At 41.2% G+C, this 18,247-nt stretch overlaps 1 protein-coding gene across 2 annotated transcripts in view; it reads left to right on the forward strand.

Moving 5' to 3' along the window:
* Positions 1-152: 152 nt before the first annotated feature.
* The window catches only part of ldlrad3 (low density lipoprotein receptor class A domain containing 3), a 126,606-nt gene continuing 108,511 nt past the window's right edge, over positions 153-18,247 (forward strand). The window contains exon 1 of one of the 2 annotated variants that reach the window (XM_014148336.3): positions 153-504. In XM_014148336.3, the coding sequence (XP_014003811.1) occupies positions 453-504 (52 nt within the window). In that variant the 5' untranslated portion in view covers positions 153-452. The remainder of the gene's footprint in view (positions 505-18,247) is intronic. The other variant, XM_014148335.3, reaches the window with a different exon arrangement.

Genomic DNA, 18,247 nt, shown 5'->3' on the forward strand with positions numbered 1-18,247 from the left:
TCACTATTTTCAAGCTTTTTGGATTAATAGATGCCTGGCTATATCACATGTTCTGTGATCAAGAGCTCATGTGAGTGCCTGCCTTCGAGGCACATACATGGTCCTACTCCCAACCGACCTTTAGTCTTCTGTAGCAGCCACAAGTCTCCGCCTCTCACACGGCGCTAACCCGATCCCCACCCTATGATCCCCACTCACTCCAAATCCCCTGCCACCACCCCTCAAGCCCCTACCACCGCCAGCCTCTTCCTCCCCAGCCCTGATTCCGAAAACTCTGTCCCTGTGAGAATCCGGCTCTTCACGCAAGCCATTTTCTAACTTTGTCCCGAATAGAAAAAAGGAATAAACAACGCGAAAAGTGGAGATAGGAGCAAACCGGATAAGTGTTCTATTGCCCCGATTGTTGGCCCGCGGCGGGGTGCAAAAAGGGCAGGCCGAAAAAAGACCGTAAGATGTGGATCTGGTACATCTTGCTTAGTTCGGGGACGGGCTCAAGCTCGGTTGGTAAGTTTTTTTTTTTTTTTTAAATACGTAGCTTTTCGTATTCAAGCTTTTTCATCTGTTCGGCGCTTCTAACAGTACCGCTGTGGCTGCTCTGGAAGGGAAAGAACAAGCGTGCTTTCGCAACAGACGTAACAAAAACGATATATCCTATTTGCCACTTTTGTGTGCACAATATCGTTGTCAAAACGTTACACTGTTGCAATGTAACCAGCGCTAACTTCAAGCGGAGTTTGGGCAAAGTATGTGCAACCAACAGGCTGCGAAGTCTTTAGTTCCGCTACGTCCCGTTGTTTTACTTTTGCCAACCCGAAAGCAGCGGGCTATTCTCATATTCCTGTTCTTTTCTTGTGGTGTGTAGGCTATGTTTCCCAGGACATCGCATTGCATGTCAGTTTATGCCGTTAAACGTTTGGCAGCCATGTGTAGGGCTAGGTTGCCTTATACTGTATGTTTGTGAGTAAGGATGCTATGTGAAGTGTGAGAGGAGTCAGAGGAAGCAGGGTAGTTATGATCTGAGGTTGTTGACAGGGCAACGTTGACAAGTCAATCTGTGCCCCTGCCCCGCCATGGCAGCTGAGGGGCCGAGTGGGGGCATGGAGAGAAGCCTAGCCTGCCTCTATTTACACTTCTATCAGACTGTGCCGCAGGCAGTAATATTACAGAATTACATTACCAGGATAGGATTTTAAATGCCTTCAGTATGGCTACATGAATTTGTGGCCTACCATGTATGCCTATATAATTATTGTAAGTACATGTAACCAGAGCCCTATATTGAGAGCAACTAGCCTACACAGAAAAACTGTAGTAACAATATTGTGTTTACAGTTACATAGTAGATCGTTTTTCATTCAATAAAGTCCAGTGTAGGCTCTAGTATGATGACTGTTACCAAGTTGCATAGACCATTCAACTTCCTTCCTACATGGTTTGAATAAAGACTGACAGGTGAGAGTTGATTTGCTGTGCAAAACACATTGAGCCACTATATTGGAGTTCAAAAGAGGATGCCTTTTTGTTATTCAAACTCAACATGTTTCAGATTTAAAGGCAACGTCAGAGTAGCGTCAGAGTAGTGAGTTGACTTGTCCGCAACGAGAACAGATTTGTCACTTTAAAATGTATGCTAAAAAAACATTTATTTTTAAAGTTTAACAAACCATACAACTCTATGAACAAGTACTACTTTGAACAATTTACACAGAAAATGTCACAAAACACATTTACTGGAAGAACTGTGCAGATGCAAAGTTTGGTAACGATATTACGGTAAAATCGCCCTTTGTTTCTAATGCGACAACGTTTTCCAAAAATTAAGATTCAAGGATGTCTGCAAGAAGATAGCTATGACATGACACGGTGAGTTTCGCATTTTTTATTTTGGTTATTGAACTATAGTAGGTGAAGTGGATTGAAAACTGCTAACGGAATTACATCATTGGTCCCTGATTTGTACTATACAGAAATACATAATTATAGGTGTGAATATCATTCTCTTCATGGTGATGCATCCTGAACAGGTACACAAATGTAGAAATATGCAATATATGTTTTGCATATTTGGGTATTATTCTACACACTGGCTATTATTTGAATGAGTTCAGCCCCCAAACGACCACATTTGGTTGGTCCAGACCAGACAAAATCTGAACCAATCATAGACGCCTATGTTTCACAAGTTTGGACATCACGGTACAGCACAGTATGGCACAGCAGAGTTCAGTACAGTAAAGTACATATGTACAGTAGAGTACAGTGCATTAAAGCACATGTGGTTCTCTACTCCAGTGTACTCTACTGTACTTTAATGAACTCTACTGTACTGTACCTTTCTGTACAATACTGTACAGGTTCTAACGATGAACTTAGTCATAAGATGCTTTTGGGAAACTGGGCCCTTTACTGTTCTCTACTGTGCTCTACTGTACTGTACTGTGCTGTCCAAACTTGTGAAACAGACATTTATGATTGGTTCATATTTGGCCCGTCCATGGATGTCCTTGTTACAGTAAATGGAAAGGTGGTAGGTGTCGGTTATGGCCGTGACTAACTGGCGAGAGAGAGGAGGGAGAGGTTGTCCAGATTGTTTTTATAGTCTTGCTTTGACCACCAGATGACAGAAAGAAAACAGTTATGAGCTGAACATAACAGTATGCCAGTGGAAAGGAGGACTGTAGCACGTGACCCAACTGTGTTTTGTGATTTCAGTAATTACGAGTTTTAATCACTTAATAATTCATAAACAAACTTGATATCGGTAAAAACACGAACTAATTGGTACATCTAACTTTCCTTGTTACGTATGTGAATGTTCATTATTCTCCCTCATGAGGGAGAGAAATTAGAAATAAATATCTTAAAAATATGTAGGTTTTTCGTAACAGAATTACAAGCATAAGGTCATGTTTTAAAACTTTACAGTAGGCAAATAATGTATCCGAAACTAAATATAAGTGTTGATATTAGTTGGCAGGGGTCTTTACTTTAACATTATTATGTTTTCATCCGTTTCTCATACCTTTTAAGACTTTTCTGGTAGATGTTTTCTAAGACCCCTTTTCCATCTCTCTGACCAGAAATCAAAGCCTTTGCTTATTCCTAATTTTATTTTATTTTTTTATTTTTTATTTATGCCTTAATAAAAAAAATAAAAAGAGACTTAGCTTTCATTTGACACCCAATATGGACTTCTCATGTTGGTGCTCATGGGTCCCAGACCCAAATCATTTAGCTGTGTAGCCTGCTACCTGTCAGTTTGTGAGACACATGCTTTTTAAATAAATATTGTTTTCGCTGCATGTTTGTGCTCTAAAAGGGATGTCTATTTAATTCTGACAACTAATTCCCAGCCATCTGCTATTCTGCTACTCATTTTACATTTTGGAGTGGGGGAAGGTTTTTTAGCTGACACACTTTTGTCTTGATGTCTTTCTCGGTAACTCTCATTTCACATTTGTTTGGCACTTGTGAAATCTGGTATAAAACACAGTCTCAGTCTCAGTGTTGCAGTGCAGTATGAAGGCCTATATTACTTTAGTTGGAAATATCTTAAACAGTGGTAAATCCATACATATGACACATGCATTAAATGTGTTAAAGTTATATGTTTTATTAGATTTAGAGGGCTGTCAAACTTCAGGCCTCCACTCTGCGACCGACCCATTTTGGTCTGACCGATGAAGGTCACCCAGACCTGATCTCTCACAGACACACACACCACACACACACACACACACACACACACACACACACACACACACACACACACACACACACACACACACACACACACACACACAGCTGGCTATCGTTAATAACAAAGTGAAACCGAGCAAATTAAACCTGCACATACATTGTAAATATAACTTTCCAAAATGGACTCCAGGTCTGTCTGTTTGTGCTCTGCAGAGGCCATTTAATGTGTCTTCCTCCTCCCGTGACTCTGTGTTCAATGGCACCCTGTTCTGTTGGGTTGGGTTGTAAAGAATTACCGTTATAATGAACCATATAAATCACAACAGACCTGGCTGGAATACAGTTGGAATAACTTCAGTGTGTGTGTGTGTGTGTGTGTGTGTGTGTGTGTGTGTGTGTGTGTGTGTGTGTGTGTGTGTGTGTGTGTGTGTGTGTGTGTGTGTGTGTGTGTGTGTGTGGTGTGTGTGTGTGTGTGTGTGTGTGTGTGTGTGTGGTCATTTTTGTGCTCTTTTCCAGGCTTGCCCCTGAAGTGAGGTAAAGTGAGAGAATGGCCCAAAAAACTTTTATTAGTCATTAGCACTATAGAATAGTGGTATTCCACCATCTTCTCATTGAAGACCCATGTGAATCACCAAAGCTCCACCTGACCATGTCTCACCTGTCAGAATGAATGCATAATGAAGTGATAGTGCTAGCATAGCATATATAGTGAGGTAAAGTATTTGGACAGTGACATTTGTTATGTTGTTTTGGCTCTGTACTCAGCACTTTGAATTTGTAATGATGCAATGACAATAAGTGCTGACTGTCAACTTTGTTTTGTGTATTTTCATCCATATCGGATGAACCATTTAGAAAAGGCAGCACTTTTATAGATAGTCCCCCCATTTTAGGGAACCAGAAATATTTGGATAAATTCGCTTATCTGTATTAAAGTAGTCCAAAGTTTTGTATTTAATCCCACATTCCTAGCAAACAATGACTACTACATCAAACTTGTGACTACACACTTGTTGGACGCATTTGCAGTTTATTTTGGTTGTTTCTGATTATTTTGTGCCCAACAGAAATGAATGGGAAATAATATATTGTGTTATTTTGGAGTCACTTAGTATCAATAAAAATAGAATATGTTTCCTAACAATTCTACGTTAATGTGGATGGTACCATGATTACGAATAATCATTCATGAATTGTGAATAATGAAGAGTGAGAATGTTACAGAGGCATAAATATCATAACCCCCCCCAAAATCATGGTAGCATCCACATTAATGTAGAAGTGTTCAGAAACATATTTCATTCTTATTTACAATAAAAGTGACTCCAAAATGACACAATACATTATTTACCATTAATTTACAGTACCAGTCAAAAGTTTGAACACACCTACTCATTCAAGGGTTTTTCTTTATTTTTACTATTTTCTACATTGTAGAATAATAGTGAAGACATCAAAACTATGAAATAACACATATGGAATCATGTAATAACCAAAAAAGTGTTAAACAAATCAAATTATATTTGAGATTCTTCAAAGTAGCCACCCTTTGCCTTGATGACAGCTTTGCACACTCTGGGCATTCTCTCAACCAGCTTCACCTGGAAGCTTTCCAACAGTCTTGAAGGAGTTCCCACATATGCTGAGCACTTGTTGGCTGTTTTTCCTTCACTCTGCGGTCCAACTCATCTCAAACCATCTCAATTGGTTTGAGGTGGGGGGATTGTGGATGCCAGATCATCTGATGCAGCACTCCATCACTCTCCTTCATGGTCAAATAGCCCTTACAGAGGTGTGTTGGGTCATTGTCCTGTTGAAAAACAAATGATAGTCCCACACAAGCGCAAACCAGATGGGATGGCGTATCACTGCAGAATGCTGTGGTAGCCATGCTGGTTAAGTGTACCTTGAATTTTAAATAAATCACTGACAGTGTCACCAGCAAAGCACCATCACACCACCTCCTCCATGCTTCACAGTGGAAACTACACATGCGGAGATTATCCATTCACCTACTCTGCGTCTCACAAAGACATGGCAGTTGGAACCAAAAATCTCAAATTTTGACTCATCAGACAAATGGACAGATATCCACCGGTCTAATGTCCATTGCTCATGTTTCTTGGCCCAAGCAAGTCTCTTCTTCTTATTGGTGTCCTTTAGTAGTAGTTTCTTTGCAGCAATTCGACCATGAAGGCCTGATTCACGCAGTCTCTTCTGAACAGTTGATGTTGAGATGTGTCTGTTACTTGAACTCTGTGAAGCATTTATTTGGGCTGCAATTTCTGAGGCTGGTAACTCTAATGAACTTGTCCTTTGCAGCAGAGGTAACTCTGGGTCTTCCTTTCCTGTGGTGGTCCTCATGAGAGCCAGTTTCATCATAGCACTTGATGGTTGTTGCGAATGCATTTCAAGAAACTTCAAAGTTCTTGACATTTTCCAGATTGACTGACCTTCTTGTCTTAAAGTAATGACGGACTGTCATTTCCCTTTGCTTATTTGAGCTGTTCTTGCCATAATATGGACTTGGTATTTTACCTAATAGCCCAATCTTCTGTATTAGAGGTCGACCGATTATGATTTTTCGATACCGATACCGATTATTGGAGGACCAAAAAAGCCGGTACCGATTAATCGGACAATTTTTTTAAACATTTATTTGTAATAATGACAATTACAACAATACTGAATGAACACTTATTTTAACTTAATATAATACATAAATAAAATCAATTCAGCCTCAAATAAATAATGAAACATGTTCAATTTGGTTTAAATAATGCAAAAACAAAGTGTTGGAGAAGAAAGTAAAAGTGCAATATGTGCCATGTAAAAAAGCTAACGTTTAAGTTCCTTGCTCAGAACATGAGAACCTATGAAAGCTGGTGGTTCCTTTTAACATGAGTCTTCAATATTCCCAGGTAAGAAGTTTTAGGTTGTAGTTATTATAGGAATTATAGGACTATTTCTCTCTATACGATTTATATTTCATATACCTTTGACTATTGGATGTTCTTATAGGCACTTTAGTATTGCCAGTGTAACAGTATAGCTTCCGTCCCTCTCCTCACTCCTACCTGGGCTCGAACCAGGAACACATCGACAACAGCCACCCTCGAAGCAGCGTTACCCATGTAGAGCAAGGTGAACAACCACTCCCAAGTCTCAGAGCGAGTGACGTTTGAAATGCTATTAGCGCGCACCCGCTAACTAGCTATCCATTTCACATGGGGTACACCAGCGTAATCTCGGGGGTTGAGTCATAAACAGCGCAATGCTTGAAGAATTGCGAAGAGCTGCTGGCAAAACGCACGAAGGTGCTGTTTGAATGAATGCTTACGAGCCTGCTGCTGCCTACCATCGCTCAGTCAGACTGCTCTATCAAATATCAAATCTTAATTATAATATAATAACACACAGAAATACGAGCCTTTGGTCATTAATATGGTCGAATCCGGAAACTATAATTTCGAAAACGAAACGTTTATTATTTCAGTGAAATACGGAACCGTTCCGTATTTTATCTAACCGGTGGCATCCCTAAGTCTAAATATTCCTGTTACATTGCACAACCTTCAATGTTATGTCATAATTATGTACAATTCTGGCAAATTAATAACAGCCTTTGTTAGGAATAAATGGACTTCACACAGTTCGCAATGAGCCAGGCGGCCCAAACTGCTGTATATACCCTGACTACTTGCACTGAACGCAAGAGAAGTGACACAAATTCATGTTAGCAGGCAATATTAACTAAATATGCAGGTTTAAAAATATATACTTGTGTATTGATTTTAAAGAAAGGCATTGATGTTTATGGTTAGGTACATTGGTGCAACGACAGTGCTTTTTTTGCAAATGTGCTTGTTAAATCATCACCCGTTTGTCGAAGTAGGCTGTGATTCGATGAGAAATTAACAGGCACCGCATCGATTATATGCAAAGCAGGACACGTTAGATAGACTAGTAATATCATCAACCATGTGTAGTTAACTAGTGATTATGTTATGATTGATAGTTTTTTATAAGATAAGTTTAATGCTAGCTAGCAACTTACCTTGGCTTCTTGCTGCCCTCGCGTAACAGGTAGTCAGCCTGCCATGCAGGCTCCTCATGGAGTGCAATGTAAGGCAGGTGGTTAGAGCATTGGACTAGTAACCAGAAGGTTGGAAAAAACGAATCCCCCCTGAACAAGGCAGTTAACCCCCGTTCCTAGGCCGTCATTGAAAATAAGAATGTGTTCTTAATCTGACTTGCCTAGTTAAATAAAGGTGTAAAAAAAAAATACAAAAAAATCGGCAAATCGGTGGCCAAAAATACCAATTACCGATTCTTATTGAAAACTTGAAATCGGCCCTAATTAATCGGCCATTCCGACTACCTTGTCACAACACAACTGATTGGCCCAAACACATTAAGAAGGAAAGAAATTTCACAAATGAACTTTTAACAAGGCACACCTGTTAATTGAAATGCATTCCAGGTGACTACCTCATGAAGCAGTTTTTTTGAGAATGCCAAGAGTGTGCAAAGCTGTCATCAAGGCAAAGGGTGGCTACTTTGAAGAATCTCAAATATAAAATATATTTTGATTTGTATAACACTTTTTTGGTTACTACATGATTCCATATGTGTAATTTAATCGTTTTGATGTGTTCACTATTATTCTACAATGTAGAAAATAGTACAAATAAATAAAAGGTAGGTGTGTCCAAATTTTTACTTGGTACTGTATATTGTGAACCAAATAATCTGAAACACAACCAAAAGCAACTGCAAATGCATCCAACAAGTTTGTAGTCACAAGCTTGATGTAGTCATTGCTTGCTAGGAATATGGGACCAAATACTTAACCTTTGACTACTTTAATACACATACTGCGTAAGTGAATTTGTCAGAATACTTTTGGTTACTTAAAATGTGGGACTATGTATAAAACGTGCTGTTCTTTCTAAACCTGGGTTTCCTAAACTGAGTCCTTGGGACTCCAAGGGGTGCACATTTTGGTTTTTGCCCTAGCACTACACAGCTGATTCACCTAATCAACTAATCATCAAGTTTTGATAATTTGAATCAGCTGTGTAGTGTTAGGGCAAAAACAAATGTGCACCCCGTGGAATCCCGAGGACCGAGTTTGGGAAACGCTGTTCTAAATGTTTCACCCGATATGGATGAAAATACTTTCAAATTAAAGATGACAGTCTGCACTTTAACCTCATAGTCATTGTACCAATTCAGTATAGAGCCCAAAAAAAAAAATGTGTCACTGTACAAATACTTTTGGACCTCACTGTACATTTGTGGCCAAAAGTTTTGAGAATTACACAAATATTAATTTCCACAAAGTTTGCTGCTTCAGTGTCTTTAGATATTTTTGTCAGATGTTACTATGGAATACTGAATTATAATTACAAGTATTTCATAAGTGTCCAAGGCTTTTATTGACAATTACATGAAATTGAGCCAAAGAGTCAATATTTGCAGTGTTGACCCTTCTTTTTCAAGACCTCTGCCCTGGCATGCTGTCAATTTACTTCTGGGCCATATCCTGACTGGTGGCAGCCCATTCTTGCATAATCAATGCTTGGAGTTTGTCAGAATTTGTGGGTTTTTGTTTGTCCACCCGCCTCTTGAGGATTGACCACAAGTTCTCAATGGGATTAAGGTCTGGGGAGTTTCCTGGCCATGGACCCATAATATCGAAGTTTTGTTCCCTGAGCCACTTAGTTATCACTTTTTTCACCTTATGGCAAGGTGCTCCATCATGCTGGAAAAGGCATTGTTCATCACCAAACTGTTCCTGGATGGTTGGGAGAAGTTGCTCTCTGAGGATGTGTTGGTACCATTCCTTATTGTGTTCTTAGGAAAAATTGTGAGTGAGCCCACTCCCTTGGCTGAGAAGCAACCCCACACATGAATGGTCTCAGGATGCTTAACTGTTGGCATGACACAGGACTGATGGTAGCGCTCACCTTGTCTTCTCCGGACAAGCTTTTTTACGGATGCCCCAAAAAATCAGAAAGGGGATTCATCAGAGAAAATGACTTTACCCCAGTACTTAGCAGTCCAATCCCTGTACCTTTTGCAGAATATCAGTCTGTCCCTGATGTTTTTCCTGAAGAGAAGTTGCTTCTTTGCTGCCCTTCTTGACACCAGGCCATCCTCCAAAAGTCTTCGCCTCACTGTGCGTGCAGATGCACTCACACCTGCCTGCTGCCATTCCTGAGCAAGCTTTATACTGGTGGTGCCCCGATCCCGCAGCTGAATCAACTTTAGGAGACGGTCCTGGCGCTTGCTGGACTTTCTTGGGTGCCCTGAAGCCTTCTTCACAACAATTGAACCGCTCTCCTTGAAGTTCTTGATGATCCGATAAATGGTTGATTTAGGTGCAATATTACTGGCAGCAATATCCTTGCCTGTGAAGCCCTTTTTGTGCAAAGCACTGATGACGGCACGTGTTTCCTTGCAGGTAACCATGTTTGACAGAGGAAGAACAATGATTCCAAGCACCACCCTCCTTTTGAAGCTTCCAGTCTGTTATTCGAACTCAATCAGTATGACAGAGTGATCTCCAGCCTTGTCCTCGTCAACACTCACACCTGTGTTAACGAGAGAATCACTGACATGATGTCAGCTGGTCCTTTTGTGGCAGGGCTGAAATGCAGTGGAAATGTTTTTTGTGGATTCAGTTCATTTGTATGGCAAAGAAGGACTTTGCAATTAATTGCAATTCATCTGATCACTCTTCATAACATTCTGGAGTATATGCAAATTGCCATCATACAAACTGAAGCAGCAGACTTTTTTAGGAGCCATTTTACCTGTTGCCAAGGCAGCAACTACTCTTCCTGGGGTCCAAACAAGGATATTATTTATTCAATGACTATCTCCTATACCTGCCGTCCTCAGATTTGTTATTGTATTTACTGTGAAGCAGTGTGCTATAAATAACGGCAATGTGAGGAAACAGACAGACGTAAGCATACCCGATATCTCCATAATCAAGATTAATGTGTTCCATTACAGTCTCAGTAGTACTTCACACTTCAAGACACAGGTGGTTGGATGTTTTCATTCATAACCACCATCAGATGCCGTAATAATTTCTCACCTGGTGAGACTCAGAGTCGAGGAGCAGAACCATGTTGTATATAGTTTACCTTTGGTTGATATTGTGCTCCTGTGTTGTTCTGTTGTCAGGGAAGGGTGTTTAGTGGCTAGCCCTGTGTGTGTGTGTGTCCACGCACAAACATCTGTGACTGTATGTGTGTCTGTGCAGTATGTGCACACCATTTGTGTGTGTGTTTTCACTTCAGCTGATATGCTCCCAATCATTATCCTACTGTGTCCCTTGAATTAGGCCTGCCTTGTGTGTGATAGAGTTGGTGCCATTCTCCACAGTTGTTAAACAAAGCCACATGACTGAAGTCACCTATCAGACCTCCCCAGCACAGCACCACACTTTCAACTCAATACCAGTGCTGTGTTTTGAACCTCTATCCCTGTTACAGACATGGGCCAGACTATTACAGACAGAATTCAGTAGTTGCAGCAGATATGAGAATTTCCCACGCTGTGCTTTCAAAAGTGCAGACAAATCCTCTATCGGCAATCATTGAATTCCTGAATAAAATACTACATGTAATGGGATTAATTAGACCAATTGTTTGTTATTCTTTCTGTATTATTTTCATTTAATTTGGATGGGATAAATAAATGATTGATGTGATTCTGTCCATCTCTACCTGAGATGTAGCATCTCCTTCCATCCAACCTGAGCTCTGCTCTGTGATCTATTAATCATGCTGCTTCATGTTTCATGGAGCTGGTCTATCTGGAGATGTATGGATCGGAGGGGAAACAAAAGAAGAGAGGTTTGAAAAAAAGGTTGTCCAGAGAACTCATTAGAAATTGATTGCTGATCGATCCAAAGTGCTTTGCTATTCCATGAAAGGCTCAGTCTCATCATTGTCGTCTATCGATCATATCTACTTCCCTGGAGCCAAGATTAAACCTTTGACTGGTTGGATGGTTTTATACATCGATAGCTAAGAATCTTCTCTGACATAGTTTGTGAAGTTCAAAGACCCTGTACTGCTAACTTCGGTGGGCCAAAGTTTGTAATCTTGGTGAGATATTTGAATAAGGTATATTCATAACATATGACTTGTTAACTGTACTGCTCACCATGGTCAGGCCTAGAATGTGCTGTATGCTCTTCCCGTTGGAGTTTATAACATTGATCCAGTCACTTCTGGTCTTCATTCAAATGGCCTCTCACAAGTGTAAACGTTCAAACTTTAATATGAGATATAGGCTTTAATCTGGGAGCTACTTCCCTGCGATAAATCTGTTTTGTTTTGGGAGTTTTTAAAGGAGACTCTTGTCTGGTTGGCAGTAATTGACTCCACACACTGGCACACACGAACACACACACCTAGCTGTACGCCAAAGCCAAGGAGTAGCAGCAGAGAAGTGTTACTTAAAAAAAAAACGTATTTATCCGAATGCCGTCTTTTAGAATAAAATGACAGTGCCATGTAGAGTGAGTACATGGCAGTGTTTCATGTCACTGCAGTGCTGTCTCCTGGCAACCCATTAACTGATCATCGCCACAGAAACAAGGAAGCCTGAGGAGGTTGGAGATTCCATTCCGCTCATTCTGGGCAGGGGTGGATATAACTTGGTATCTCCCATGGATAACCAAATCTACAGATTGTTTGTGACGCCTACAACACACCATTACCTCTTCTCTCCCTCTCTCTGTCGGTTTTCTTCTGTTCTCTCGTGTTGTGTGTCGGAAAAGGCCATTATGGCCCTGTGTTGTCCTCCTGTTGCCTGCCAGACAGCTGGGTCCCCTGCTGTCCCTGCGATCAGGAGTCATTTGCTGTGTTGTGTCACACAGCGTGACACCACGGACACAGACGGCAATCCCATCATCCCTCTGAGACTGGCTCACAGGGTGTTATTTGCTGTTGTGTACTATCTGCTATATACCATTGATTGTGTACTTATGTGCTGACTGAGTGTAGGTCACTGGATAAGAGCTACTACATTACTTTTATGATAGTGTTTGGGTTACACTAAACCTTGGTATGGATGTATTGGCAAAGTGCATGGTTTGTAGTTATATTCATGGCTATTTTCATGTGCTTGCAGTGGAGAGCTGAACTCCAAACAATAGCTTTGGACAGTCATGACATTATTATCTAATATTGATGCTCTAAATATGCAATCTATGGCTGTCTCTGACAAAAGAAAAATTGCTTGACTGACAGTCATCTTCGCTCTTTTTCAATTGATCAACATTTTAAAACGTCTATTTTTCCATATATAGACACACCCTATGTTTGAATAAAATCAACTATATGTAGGCTACTGAGGTTGTCTGATGCTTTAGGCACTGAAGCATACTTCATTAAAAATGAAGACACACAAATTACTAAAGATGGAGCCAGAGATCAATATAGCCTAACCAGAAGAACAAAAACCTGTTCCCCACCCGACCCTCCTCCTCCCGCTGCCTGCTGCTGGCCTTGTTGTTTTTATTAAATTTTTTATTTCTTTAACCTTCATTTAACTAGGCAAGTCAGCATTCCGTTGTGGAGGGATGACTGAAAAAAAGGCAAAAGGGCAAAGTACAAATGTAGTCCGATACTGAGCAAGACAAACTCTCAGGCTCAGTGTAGAACAAAAACTCTGCAATTTTAACTGGAGCAATTAGAACAGCTAAGTCTGCAAACATTCACCATTTCACACTCTAGACATCTAATTTCTGATTTGGAGTTTCATGTTTTTTTGTTGCAAAAGCCAACAAATAAAAACATTGCAGCCCTCAAGTAGAATATATCCTGATAAAAATAAGTGTCCTATACATCACATTGGCTACGCATGGCCTGTCTGCAAGGAACTTGAAACATTGTATCAACTATCAACTTCTCCTGCTAGCAAACCTGTAACATTGTATACAATATTCTGGACCTTCAGGCCAATGAGCTCCGGACAGACAGACACAGCTGTGGACTATTTGAGTAAGGGATAATCAGGTAGGCCTTTTTTATGGCGTTTCCACCGGATCAGAGCATAACATTTTTCCCCTTTCATGCTGAGTGGTTATCGAAAGGGAAAGAGCTGGAAAGATTTTTCAAATAGGCTACGTTGAGGAACTATTGTCATTCTCAATGGATGTAAAAACAGACTTTGTTTACTTGCTTTTTGAGGCAAAGAAAAAATGACTTTGAGAAGCTCAACAGTGATGGTGAGTTTAGAAAACCTGAAATAGTATCAGATCCCCAAATGGACACATTTCTAGGCCTACATTTGCGAGCAGGCCAGGTAGCCTAGGCCTACTTATATGCATTATCAGGTGCATGTCCTTACTCAATATTGACAGGAGTGCTCCAAACAAGACAATGAATAAACTGACAACTCGTAAATGGAATGAAATAAACCCCCCCCAAAAATGCACAGGTGTAACCAAGGTTGTGCCCTCTGCAAACAACGTGTCCTCTCCTACAATGACAATGGTAAGACTGTAATCATAATATAATGAATGCATTAACAGGAAGGACCGTAACCAAACAAACATTGTAGATTATAAAGGATGTTAATTAACGGTAAAGGTACTACTGGTGATACTGGTGTGCCATCCCTGCGATCTCCGATGGATTCGTCCACTCAGACAGGCGTGAATCAGACAGGTGTCTAGTGTGCCATAATTGTTTCAAATATATTTGCCACTGCTCGACTAAAACAATCTTGGTCGACCTACAGCCAGTCGACCAAACAATTGACCATTCGCCTAAATGGGGTCAGCCCTAATGCAATCACTGGCAAAGTAGTCATAAAGTCTATACATTGCAATCACACAAACCAAACACACAAATAGTTTTATTTAAATTGGACAGCTGACTTGTGTGTTTTGCATAATTTCTAATAAATATGTAGATCAGGGCTCTCCAACACTGTTCCGGGAGAGCTACACCCTCCTGTAGGATTTCAATCTAGCTTGATTCAGCTTATCAACCAGTTAATTTTTAGAATCAGGTGCGCTCGATTAGGGTTGGTGCGAAAACTTACAGGACGGTAGCCCTCCAGGAACAGGGTTGGCGAGCCCTGATGTAAATTGTCTGAATCAAATGTTCATTGTTTTATTAGGTGTGTGTGCTGCCATAGCAAGCTCTTTGGTATTCCTCATAGAATTACATATAGAACTTAAGTGAAAACGGCCTCAATAACCTGAAGTGAAACCTGGTCTTTGAGAAAATACTTTCTTCAGTGGTGAGTGTGACCTGTCGTTTATCCCTGTGCAAACAGTGAGTTTACCCCTAGATATATGTCACGTCCTGGCCACTATAAGGGTTAATTGTCATTTTAGTTTGGTCAGGACGTGGCAGAGGGTATTTGTTTTATGTGGTTCAGGGTGGTGTGTTAGTTAGGAGGGCGTTTGATTTATTATTTCCGGGTTTTGAGTTATGGTCTATGTTGATGTATTTCTATGTGTAGTCTGGTTGATCTGTTTCTATGTTGAGTTAATTGGGGTGGACTTCCAATTGAAGGCAGCTGTGTGGTGTTGCCTTTGATTGGAAGTCCTATATTAGTTGGGTGTGTTTGTCTGTGTATTTGTGGGAGATTGTTTCGTGTTTAGCGAGAGTGAGCGTAACAGGACTGTCTAGTAAATCGTGAGTACGTTGTTTATTATTTTTTGTGTTCACTTCTGAGTTAATAAACTTCAAGATGAGCATTGTCAATCCTGCTGCATATTGGTCCTCCTTTTCCGACGATGATTTTGCCATATCGTCTGACGACGACGATAAGTGTGACAATATATATATATATATATAAAAGGAACACTTAAACAACACAATGTAACTCCAAGTCAATCACACTTCTGTGAAATCAAACTGTCCACTTAGGAAGCAACACTGACAATACATTTCACATGCTGTTGTGCAAATGGAATAGACAACAGGTGGAAATTATATGCAATTAGCAAGACACCCCCCAATAAAGGAGTGGTTCTGCAGGTGGGGACCACAGACCACTTCTCAGTTCCTATGCTTCCTGGCTGATGTTTTGGTCACTTTTGGATGCTGGCGGTGCTTTCACTCTAGTGGTAGCATGAGACGGAGTCTACAACCCACACAAGTGGCTCAGGTAGTGCAGCTCATCCAGGATGGCACATCAATGCGAGCTGTGGCAAGAAGGTTTGCTGTGTCTGTCAGCGTAGTGTCCAGAGCATGGAGGCGCTACCAGGAGACAGGCCAGTACATCAGGAGATGTGGAGGAGGCCGTAGGAGGGCAACAACCCAGCAGCAGGACCGCTACCTCTGCCTTTGTGCAAGGAGGAGCAGGAGGAGCACTGCCAGAGCCCTGCAAAATGACCTCCAGCAGGCCATAAATGTGCATGTGTCTGCTCAAACGGTCAGAAACAGACTCCATGAGGGTGGTATGAGGGCCCGACGTCCACAGGTGGGGGTTGCGCTTACAGCCCAACACCGTGCAGGACGTTTGGCATTTGCCAGAGAACACCAAGATTGGCAAATTCGCCACTGGCGCCCTGTGCTCTTCACAGATGAAAGCAGGTTCACACTGAGCACGTGACAGACGTGACAGAGTCTGGAGACGCCATGGAGAACGTTCTGCTGCCTGCAACATCCTCCAGCATGACCGGTTTGGCGGTGGGTCAGTCATGGTGTGGGGTGGCATTTCTTTGGGGGGCCGCACAGCCCTCCATGTGCTCGCCAGAGGTAGCCTGACTGCCATTAGGTACCGAGATGAGATCCTCAGACCCCTTGTGAGACCATATGCTGGTGCGGTTGGCCCTGGGTTCCTCCTAATGCAAGACAATGCTAGACCTCATGTGGCTGGAGTGTGTCAGCAGTTCCTGCAAGAGGAAGGCATTGATGCAATGGACTGGCCCGCCCGTTCCCCAGACCTGAATCCAATTGAGCACATCTGGGACATCATGTCTCGCTCCATCCACCAACGCCACATTGCACCACAGACTGTCCAGGAGTTGGCGGATGCTTTAGTCCAGGTCTGGGAGGAGATCCCTCAGGAGACCATCTGCCACCTCATCAGGAGCATGCCCAGGCGTTGTAGGGAGGTCATACAGGCACGTGGAGGCCACACACACTACTGAGCCTCATTTTGACTTGTTTTAAGGACATTACATCAAAGTTGGATCAGCCTGTAGTGTGGTTTTCCACTTTAGTTTTGAGTGTGACTCCAAATCCAGACCTCCATGGGTTGATAAATTGGATTTCCATTGATTATTTTTGTGTGATTTTGTTGTCAGCACATTCAACTATGTAAAGAAAAAAGTATTTAATAAGATTATTTCATTCATTCAGATTTAGGATGTGTTATTTTAGTGTTCCCTTTATTTTTTTGAGCAGTGTGTATATATATATGGGTTGATATATATATATATATATATATATATATATAGGGGTAAACTCACTGTTTGCACAGGGATAAACGACAGGTCACACTCACCACTGAAGAAAGTATTTTCTCAAACAAGTTTTTAATGTGAAACTCCAAATCAGAAATGAGATGTCTAGAGTGTGAAATTGTGAATGTTTGCAGACTTAGCTGTTCTACTTGCTCCAGTTAACATTGCAGAGTTTTTGTTCTACACTGAGCCTGAGAGTTTGTCTTGCTCAGTGTTCGATTACATTTGTACTTTGCCCCTTCTGCATTTTTTTCAGTCATACCTCCGCAAGTCTGCATTCCTTAGAATAAATACTGATGTGAATACTAATAAAAAAACATTGAATATGCCTTATCTCTGTGGTTTTTCATTGAGGATAAAGCAACATAAATACAAGAGTAACATATCAAATTGGTGACTGATGGACAGACAGACGGACGGACGGAATGACTGAATGGAGGGTTGACTTCTTTCTGAGTGAAGTGGCCAGCTGACTCATCAAGACTTCTAACACCTCTCCTTCCTCCCGTGGGATGGAGAGGTGTGATTAGGGCTGGCACAATTACCGTATAACCGTGTACCTGCCAGTTATGGATGAAGACCGTCATGAAAATAAAATAACCGTCATAACTCCCTGCTACAGCAGCACATGGAGTCAGGAGCAGAGGAGAGGGTCAAATATTTTAGTTTTTTTAAATACCTAGGTATGATCTTCCTCTCCTCCCCTCTTCTCTCACATCACATTGGCATTCAGCTGAGGCTACCAGTGGAATTCTCTCCACCTTTTATTACGTGCTCACTCACACAGACACTAACCTCTCGGGTGAAACTCCAATCACAGATGAGAATCTTTCAACAGAAAAGCCAATTACGCACTTGATGTTACTCTCCCAGGCAAGTGCATCAATGAACAAATAAGATCAATCTCAATTTGGCAGACTATAAATAATTACCTCTTTGTCACAATTAATTTCAAAGCTGTGACTTAAGACCCCATGATATTGATATTGAATTTCCCATTATTGCCTACCTGAAAATACCACTCGTTAAGCGGAGATCAGCTCAGAGCATCGTACCGGAGCCTGGGCGTTCTCCCTGGTGTATAATGGA

The sequence above is a fragment of the Salmo salar genome, chromosome 16 (assembly GCF_965601325.2).
Source record: "Salmo salar chromosome 16, fSalSal1, whole genome shotgun sequence".
NCBI classification, from domain to species: domain Eukaryota; kingdom Metazoa; phylum Chordata; class Actinopteri; order Salmoniformes; family Salmonidae; genus Salmo; species Salmo salar.